This window comes from Lycium ferocissimum, chromosome 10 (genome assembly GCF_029784015.1).
Source record: "Lycium ferocissimum isolate CSIRO_LF1 chromosome 10, AGI_CSIRO_Lferr_CH_V1, whole genome shotgun sequence".
Lineage (NCBI taxonomy): Eukaryota > Viridiplantae > Streptophyta > Magnoliopsida > Solanales > Solanaceae > Lycium > Lycium ferocissimum.
This window is the reverse complement of record NC_081351.1, coordinates 30,211,899-30,222,366: the sequence shown is the minus strand read 5'-3', so window position 1 is coordinate 30,222,366 and position 10,468 is coordinate 30,211,899. Positions and strand designations below refer to the sequence as shown.

The 10,468-nt window shown below is 33.0% G+C and overlaps 1 protein-coding gene across 1 annotated transcript; it reads right to left on the bottom strand.

Moving 5' to 3' along the window:
* Positions 1–7,164: 7,164 nt before the first annotated feature.
* On the bottom strand, positions 7,165–7,848 carry LOC132035439 (uncharacterized). Its single transcript, XM_059425718.1, has 2 exons — positions 7,578–7,848; positions 7,165–7,481 (listed from the first exon to the last, which is right to left on the bottom strand). Exons 1-2 carry the CDS (start codon positions 7,846–7,848, stop codon positions 7,165–7,167), a joined length of 588 nt encoding a protein of 195 aa, XP_059281701.1.
* Positions 7,849–10,468: the final 2,620 nt, after the last annotated feature.

Sequence of the window (10,468 nt, the reverse complement as noted above, 5' to 3'; positions counted from 1 at the left end):
GATCTGAAATGTCCTGTTCGATTCTTGTTCTATTGAGTGCAATACATGTCTACAGCTTTCATGACTCAAAACCGCTTGTATATCACCATTAATAGGAGTAAAAGAAAAATGCATATAAGTTTACTTAAGGTTCTATGAAGTTTGAAATGCCTATGTGCAAACTAGTCTGTTCTTATGTGTAGGTTATGTTTGTGCTTAGTCTTAGTTACAAGTGAACAAGATTATGTGATTTGGTCAGTTGCCAAGCAGGCCAGACAAATCAGTATTGCCCTTACTCTTTCTTGGTGTGTTTAGATTAGTTTGGTTCAGTATAAGTCAAAGTATGTTATACATGTAAATTTTGGTTCCCATGGTGTGATTAATCTTGATTAGACCTGCCCCATATGCTAGCTTGATTCAGTTTACCTATCACAGATCACGCTTGTCAATTTTACCTTGACTCATGCTTGACTATATGTGCACATTAGTAGCTGTAACATCCTAAATGTTGATCTTTCATGTCATACTTCCATAACACCTTCTCTCTTTTCTGCTAAGGCAGTGGCTTCCTTTTGTTTTTTTTCTCGTTTATTATATTTTATCAGAGTATCCTCCATTCTTTGAAATCAGTTGATGATACTAGGCTTGTAAAATATTAGTTACTTGTTGGCAAGCTTTTGATGCAGGTTTTACGAAATTGAAAATTGAAATGTTAATTCAGTATTGTAACACCTTACTATAATCATTGTGTTCTTGTCATGCTTTCTATACTTGTTTGGTCTTACATGATAATATCACTCCAGGACATTCCCAATAAAAAATAATAATTCAGTTAATTGAGAATTAAGCCCTCTTCTAGACTGCTATGCCTTTTTGTCTACGTGTGTTGCTTGTTTTATCACTCTAAGTTGTTAACGAGTATGAATAATGTAAACATGTTTAACAGGTGTGTTTGGTTTTACCCCTGCCTTCTTTTCCTTCCCTGCGTCAATTTTATTCATTGTGTGACGAAATCTATTTAAATACGGCTTCGCGTTGAGCATCTTTATTTACTTAGAAACATGATCGAGTATAATGTTTGTTGAGCTAAACCTGAATCCGCTATTTGTGCACTGCTGAAACCTTTTTTTTTTTTTTTTTTTTAAAGTCGAAACAGTTTTAAAAAAAAAACTCCCAAAGTGAAACCTTCAAGCACTTATCTTTTCCTGAAAACATTCCTTGGCTTGTTCTTTCAGCAAGATTCTGTTGCAAGCTGCTCACTTTTGCTGATATTATCATTGCATTCTAAGCCCCCCCTTGCTGTCCACTTCTTCCTTCTATGTATCCTATGAGTGCATTTAGGAGATATACATTAAATATACACAGTATATACATAGTCTACTGATTTATTTTGAGTTTACATTTTTATATATTTCACATTATTATATACTAATCCTTTTTTTTTTCTATTTTATGCATGACTACCGCATACGAGTCCGAGGGACTCGCTCATCTCTCGCATTCGACGTTGGGCTAAAAGCCCAACATAATGTCCACGGGCCATCTTCTTTCAACTTCGTCCGCAGCATAATAGAAAACAAAAAATCTGGGCTAAGCCCAATAAACAGTGACAGGTCGCAGCAGTCCAAGAAAGTGGGCTGAGCCCATTTCATTATATCCACTCCTCCATCTTATTTTATATTTATTTTTGTATGTATTTAATGTGTATGACTAACATTCTTTTGTTTTGTTAACTTAGATAAACCTTAGTGACATTAAGGGTTTTAGTTTAGTAAATGGGTAGGAAGAACTAACAATTAATTCCATAAGTTTCATCTTCTTCCTTTAACATATTAGAGTTATTTATAATGTCTTAATATTTATTTTCAAAATAATTGATCTTTAAATAGCATATTTTGAATTAAAGGAGTTATGTCCTATTTATTACTATCTTAGAAATGTCGAAACATCACTAATATGCAAACATAAAATCAAATATATTTTATAAATAACTCTCTAAGTTTTGAATCAATTATGCATATTCTTGAAGAATAGTTAATAAAAATAATGAAAACTCTCATCAGCTATTTTGTTTATACTACTAGAAATGCAAAAACCAATTAATACCTCGCCACTCGAATTATGTCAAATATTTATTTAAACGTTACATATCCCACGTTTCTTCAATTTATAACTAACTCTTTTATACAAATTATTACTTTTTACAAATCTTATCTTAATAACATTATTACGTTTTCCTTTAAAATTTTAGCAATATTTAACAATTATTTCCCTAAACGTTTAGAATATTACATTAACACTTAGCCTAATTAAATTTAAGTCCGGTCGGTTAACCATTGTTAATGGAACTTAGAGGATGCCTAATACCTTCCCTCTAGGTTAGTTGAACCCTTACCCAGAATTTTTGTTTCGTAGACTTAAAAATAAAATCAACTTTAGATAATAACTTTAATTACCTTTAGGTGCCCTAATTCACCATAAATAATTAGGTGGCGACTCTTAACTTTAATTAACCCCGGAATTACCGGGATGTTATAAACTATTTTGACTTAGGTTAAAATAGGGTATAACAGTGACCTTGTCACTTATAATGACATACCTAATGGTATTGTTCAGATCTTGCCCATCTTGACTTTGGATTTACATTTCATCTTGACGATGGACTTTTGTCCATTTTCGAGTATGAGTGGAAAGCCACTTTCAACATGGCTCTTAATTCTCTGATTATGGTGTGACGACCATTCTTCTCGATTTTAGATCTTGCCCATCTTGACTTTGGATTTACATTTCGTCTTGATGATGGACTTCTGTCCATTTTCGAGTATGAGTGGAAAGCCACTTTCAACATGGTTCACGATTCTCTTGATTATTGGGTGATGACCCTTCTTGATTTGGGCTTCGGTCCTTCTTGTTATTTGATTATGCTTGATGTGATGGCATGACGTATGCGTTGGGCGAAATTAGCTAACTGAATGACTTTCTCGAATTATCTTGGGAAGCTTTCTTGACACTAGAGATATGGATATTGTTATTTGGAACTACTTCTTGGGTTGATATTTGCTTCTCTTGAATATCTTATATAGCTTGCTTTGATAAGTCTATGACTTGAATTTACTTCTTGCACTCACATTTGATACATAGCTCGCTATTCAATTAACTAATCGGCGGACCTTTCTGAATTAGCTTTGGAAAGCTTCTTGACATTTGAGATTTTGAATATTTATACATTGAACTATTTTATTATTTGATATTTGATTCTCTTGAAACAATTGTACCTTCATTAAGTGCTTGGTCATGATTTTGGTTTGCTCATTTCTAGAATTTATTTTTGTACTCCTTACATAGCATACTTTTTTATATGAAATGTTAGTTAAGTTTATGTGCTACTAAACTTTATGCTTAGCGATAGTTTGTTACTATCGTAGGTGATGTTTCGAGGAAGACTTAAGGATGGCCATTTGAAGTAAACTATTTGGAAGCTTAAATGAAGATCACATTTGCATGAGTATGTTCATTTTGAATACTTTTGGGGACTTGTACATGATCCATGTGATACACTCAGATATGCACTTTTGAATGAAATTTGGGTCATTAACTTGATTTTGCTGACTTGACTATTTTGGGAGTGTCCATGTCCAAGTCTTGTAATATTTTAAATTCAGTACTTATGTTGAACTTGGGAAACTTAACTAGTTTGTAATTGGGATTGGGAATTGAATTTCATGCTTGGTATGAGCCTTGAATGTTGTAGCATGAAAAAATATTTCTCTACTACGTATTTGATGAATTCCAAAGTGTTGATTTAACTCAAAATAGGTGTTGTCCATTTTGTCATAATTGAATATCTACACTTTAAGGGGTTTTTATATGAGATTCTACTATGTTGAGATGTTGTATTTTGAACTTTATTCATATGGGTCTTCCACTAATGAGTTATAAATACTATGTTTTGAATTAGTTTCTTACAAACTTTTTAATATACTTGAACTCTTTATCTATTACAAACTATTTTTAACTTAGTAAGTTTGATTAGCTCTGTTAAGTGGCATCCTCCCAAAGGCGGTGCTACATTAGATATTGGAATTATTTTATTTGAATCCACGCACATGTATCCGTACTTGGATTCATACTGCCGAATCTTAAAATTTAGATCATAAAGGATCCGACCCGCACCTGTATCGGACACCTGCACCGAAGTCCGAATAACTTAGTTTTATCTAACATTTTCAAGGAAAAGTGTTGGGTGCCAACTGATGGAGTTTTGACTTCAATTATGAGAAAATTTATAGGAGATATAAAATAATTGGATGACTTTAGTGTCACAAAAAATATACTCCTTCCGTTCACTTTTACTTGTCCAGTATCCCAAAAATAGATTTTCACTTTTACTTGTCACTTTTAGCATATCAAGATAAGACAATTTTATTTTTCCTGTTTTACCCATAGTATTAATTACTCACTTCAAATCATTTTTCAAATCCAATAAAAATATGCACTAATTAATATGGGCATATTGGTAAATTATGCACTTCATTTATTATTTCTTAAACAACGTGAAAAGTCCAAAGTAGACAAGTAAAAGTGAACGGACGGAGTAAAAATTACTTTATTAAATTAGTTTTATGATTTGAATGATTATTCAAGCGATTAACTCGAATAAAATTGAAAGTGTGCACTTAAATAGTGTACATGGGAGAATTACATATTTCTGAATTTAGAGTTAGTAATAAATGATTCATAATAATGGTACAAATATGGGGACAATCGTGGACCAACGAGAACCTCGAGTGGCGTAGTTTTAAGGTTACTCATGCCAAAGCTCTCAGTCATGTCAATTGGTTCATCAGATGGCTTTGTAATTTCAAATGCACGTAGCACGTTAGCCAAAGTCAAGTGCAACAACACAAGTGACGAGGAAATCCCAGGGCAAATCGTTTTTCCAGGACCAAATGGAATCAAACTCGAAATGATTCCCCTAACATCTACTTCTTTATGAGTCATCAAGAACCTCTCAGACTTGAATAAATCGATTTCTACCAAATAGTCGGATCCTGTTGAATCTTTCACAAGTTGAGCAGTACTCGATTACCTTTCGGGATATTGTAGCCACCAACGACGCAATCTTCCATGGATTCAAGGGGTGCTGAGAGTGGTCCAGGTGGATATAAACGTAATGATTCTTTAACTAAAATTGAAACGAGTGGATTATCCTCTCTCAAAATTATACTAAATCTAAAATTGAAAATTACTGGAATTCGAATATATAATTCACAAAATTTGAAGAATGAAAGGGAAAACGGCCAAAATTGCCCCTAACAATTGCAATGTGTCTTATGTCTTTTGTGTTACCTATCGGATCATAGGAGGCCTCACTATTATCCTTCGTTTAAAATATGCCCATTCAACTGACGATTTTCCACTATTGAAAAATGATTTGATCCTGACACAGCCGACCGGCCGACCATGTTTAAACCTTTTCATGAATCACCTACACATATATAATATTGTTTTTAATATTAAAAGGTCAGAAAGTATGAAAAGAATGTATAAATAATTAGTATAAACAAGTGGATTATCCTCTTTCCCAAAATAATGAGTACTAATTCGGGTTTGGTTTCAATTATAATTAATTTATATCTTATTTCGGATCTTCTAAAAGATGGTATTTTATTTAAGAAGGGATATCCATCTCTTGGATGGGAAAAAGGTATAAATTTTCTTTATGATACAAAAAAGGATTCATGCACCAAACGACCCCTTAGGGTCATTTTCGAATTTCCTATCTTGTTGGAGGAGATTGTATTTTAAGTTTTTAGGTTTTCTATAAATAGGAGATCTTACTTCTCAAGGAGAATAAACAACACAATAAAGATCCATGATGTAGTCATTTAAAAAGTTTTGTTTAAGAGGAGATTTTTCTCTCAAATCGTTTTTATTCCATTAGGTTAGTTTTTCATATGTAGATCAATTGATCAAACTGTATTAGAATATCTTTTTTCAGCATGTTTTTCTTTGTTGTCCGATTTATCGTGTTCAAGGTTTTCAATGATTAGCTTTCGCATGACGCCCTGATTATTTCGATCCCAACAAGTGGTATCTGAGCCGATGGTTCAAAGGGGTAGAAGATAGGTTCAAGGCAGATTTAAATCAAGCTGCAACTAATTTCACGATAATGAAGATTTTGTTCGGAGTACTACATATGGAGATGAATTTTCAACCATATTTTTAACATCCCTGCTGCTGCATCTTTAAAAGTAAAGAAAAATATTTTTTAATAATTTTTAACCATAATATTTTTAACCTTATTTTTAATCATGGCAAGCAGCAATGATGAAGATTATGTGAAGAATATGAGTCAAGATAATTTTGCCAGAAAATTTAGGCCAAGAGGAGATTTGTTAGGGTTTGCCCTGAATTTCTTACCTTATTTGGAATTTACCATAATTGTGTTTTACTTCATAAAGGTTTCTTGGTGGAAAAAGGTTTTCTTTGTGAAAAAGGATTCTACCATGTCTATCCTTTTGTTGGAGGAGAAGTTTTAGACTTCTATAAATAGGAGATCTTTCTTCTCGTACAATAACACAATAGCATCCACAATGTAGTCATTTAAAGAGTTTTTTTTATGAGGAGATTTTTCTCTCAAATAGTTTTTATTCCTTTAGATTAGTTTTTCATATGTAGATCAATTGATCAAACCGTATTAGAATATTATGTCTTTTTTAACATGTTTTTCTTTGTTGTCCGATTTATCGTGTTCAAGGTTTCAGAATGATTAGCTTCCGCATGATACCATGATTATTTCGATCCCAACAAATTCAATATGCACAACAACTGGAAATTGAATACAGTAGAACATCTCTAAATTAATACTTGATAAATTAATAAACTCTCTAAGATAATATTTTTCTCTGGTCCCGACTTGGGCCAGTGGAAAAAATCACCGATTTCGATAAGATAATATATTTTTGGAAGGCCCCTATATAAATATATGGTCCCATTAATATTATAAATTAATAATTCTTTAAAGTTACAAAAATATCTAAGACAATTTAGTGAGATATGATTTTAATGTTTTTTATTTTTTGTTAAAATTTAAATCTAGTTGAAGCTCATCTCTAACTTTTCTTATTGCATCCAAAAGTTCCGGTGTTGTCTTCTCGAACTGCACCAAAAAATTGTGAAGAGTTAGACGCGTGTTTCCTTACGCTTAACTGGTTCCAAAGGTATTGTATCGTCTTCAACTTCATCATCAACATTGTTTTCTCCAATGGTATCCACAATTTCTTCTAAGCTCTGGACCTCTGAACATGTATCATTTTCACCTGGGTAATCCAACAGGCTATTGACATCCATTTTATTGAGGTAACCGAGATCATTAATCATGACCTCAAGTTCATGAATGTCGTTTTCACAAGTGGGTTCATTTAAATTCCCTAAGGCTTCATCCCCCGAACAAATTTTGCAGTGTCGAAAATAATTTGCTATTGTCTCTTGCTGAACATTTGTCGTTCAAGCCGCGATCGCAAGATTGATAGCATCCAAAACATTAATCTTTCCTGGATCAGTTTGTCCCAGCTCATAGCCTTCCTATATCCTACGGTAAAATCTATTGCGATAATGCATCTTGAAAGCTCTTATTATCCCAGCATCACAAGGCTGAATTTTTGATGTCATGTTGGGTGGCAAGAAAAGCAATTGAACATTTTGTAGTCCTTCCATATTTCTTGGATGTGCTGGACAATTATCTACCACAAGCAAAATTCGTCTACCATGTGTTTTGTGGTCAAACCAACGAATATATTCATCAAAAATCACACTTGTCATCCATACTCTTTTGTTTGAATGATAGTGACAATTCAAGTTGTTCATGTTGACATTCTCAAAGCAACGTTGCTTTGCATATTTTCCAATAATCCATAAAGGAGTTTTTTCAGATCCATCCTCATTGCAACAAATAACAACCGTGAGCCTTTCTTTGTCCTGCTTTCTTCCTTCAAGTTGTTTCGTAGCAAGAGAATGATCAGCTTGTAACCTGTAAAATAAACCAGTTTCATCCATATTAAAAATGTCTTCATAGGGAACTGGTCTATTTTTTCCCTTATGGACTCCAATTTCGTCTCCATGTCTTGTATATCAACCGAACCACCCTCTCCCAAATGACGAAATGACTTGATACTATGTCTTAGCTTGAATTTCTCAAGCCAACCTTGATAAAAGTTGTGCTCAAAATCTTGTTGAGGGTATAAAAGTTCCATTGTATCTCTCTTTCTTCTCCAAAATTAACTCTCCGAGTTATATTCGCAGTCTTGGTATTGGAGAAACCACTCATAAACAACCTTCTCCATGCCTGGAAATTTTGCTGGCTTGTGCCGCTTGATATCCCTTCCTTTTTCTAACTTAGCCGAAAGATACTCAGTTGATCATTTGAGTGTGTTTGATATTGTACCTTGATGAACTTTCAAATGAAAATTTTCATCAAGCCACAACTGCAAATCGTTTTGAATGCATGTGGAATGATCTCTTTTGTACTCACATAATGCTTTACGTATTTGATCTGTCATTGTTGATTTTGTGACATCTTTTAGATGAGAAGCCATTGTTGGGTACGATTTGAAGAAATTTTCTATGTTGTTTATATAGTTTATTCTCTCACCATCATACATTGAATGTTTTCAGTAAAAATACAATGAATAATATTTGATTATTAAGAAACAATGAACATTACAATGAATCATTTAATAAAAAAAAACATTACAATGAATCATACATCATACATTGTACTTTATGTATAATGAATTTATTTTCAATATTAATTCAATAAATATGATACACAAATTATTAAGATTCAATGGTTTTGATGTAATCAAGATTAACCTTCATTGAATCTCGAAAACACTCTTTAAATTAATAAATATTAATTTATCGATTAAATAATACCTCTATAAAACAATAATATTTCATGATCCCGACAATATTAATTTGGAGACGTTCTACGGTATATATTTCAATAATTAAAGAATGAGAAAATATCAAAATGGTGGACCCGTATAACTGTTTATAGTACTTGTAGTGGGCCATTTAGGCCTCAAATCGCGGCCTAACGAGACAGCAAAAGTGGGCCCATCAAGCTCACATGTAAAGACTAATAAGTCTCAATCAGCAAAAAACATTTTTTTGCGCGGATTGGCCTTCATTTGGGGTGGTCTTTAATTTTTATCCTTCAAATCGGTAGTCTTTAAATTTTTGTCCTTCACCTAATACCCTGAGGTTGTGGGTTTGAACCTTAGCACAGTAAAAAAAAAAAAAAAAAAAAAAACCGCAAGGCAGAATTTGCAAAACTCTGCCCTGTGAATTTTTAATTTTTTTGACTGAGCGAAGGTTCGAACCCGAAACTATATATATTATATATATAATAATGCATGGGCGGCAAAGTTAAAGACCACCAATTTGAGGGACAAAAATTAAAGACCACCCCCAGCGAAAGACAATCCTGCAAATTGCCCCTCAATCAACATGAAGTAGTTGCACGGTTTGGCCTACAAATGGGCTGGTCTTTAATTTTTATCCTTTAAAATCGAATTTATGCCTAGCGGGGCATAAATTCTTTAATGTAACTGACATATTTTATGGATATTATGATGCGTGACTTATGCCTTTCTAGACATAAGTTCAATTTTGAAGGAAAAAATTAAAGACCATTCGATTTGAAGGACAAAAATTAATGACCAGCACAAATAGGCACAAAAGTGTGAAAGTTTTTCCCCCCCATATATGATATTACACACACACACACACACACACACACACACACAACCCCCCCCCCCCCCGTGTGTGTGTGTGTGTGTGTGTGTGTGTGTTTTAAAAATTATTAAACGATGTCATATAGTGTTGAAAATGAAGATAATGTTATTAGTCAAGATCGGATTATCTTTAAATCTCTTATTTGGTTAACTAAAATTAATCTTCTAAACACAAAATGAGGCTGAAGCAGGGCGGATTAGAGTAACAACTATGGGTTCGATCGGATTCGGTAATGCTTTGGTTCAAATTCTGTATTTGTCTTAAAAGTTCATTAAATATGTATAGATTAATAATTTAAAACTAAATAACTTAACAAATTAGGATTTAGAACTCATAACCTTCAAATTCTAATTCCACATCTGATTTGAAGTAAATAATTTCATCAAAATGAAGGTTAAGATATTAAAAGAGTGAAATGAAAGTTTTCCTTTTATATATAAAAATATACTTATTTAAAATTTAATGGCCAAACCCATCGACAGACACGCCATGTAAAACTTTTCACTCGAAGACCTAAAGTGACCTTCGTTCCCATTTAAACACTTCAGGTGAGTCATTCCTATTCCACTTACACATTTTTTGCACCGTTATCAGGGCAAAACCAACACCAAAAGGGCGCCACCTCATTGCACATCCAACCATCCCAAAAGCTCCCATTTTTAATGGTCAAACCTACCGATTTACAAAT

What these genes read in the sequence shown, in the direction of transcription:
- LOC132035439 (XM_059425718.1), bottom strand. Translation starts at nt 7,848, where the DNA reads ATGAACAACTTGAATTGTCACTATCATTCAAACAAAAGAGTATGGATG. An exon ending in TTATCGCAATAGATTTTACC is followed by an intron (nt 7,482 to 7,577) that starts GTAGGATATAGG and finishes CTTGAACGACAA; the next exon opens with ATGTTCAGCAAGAGACAATA.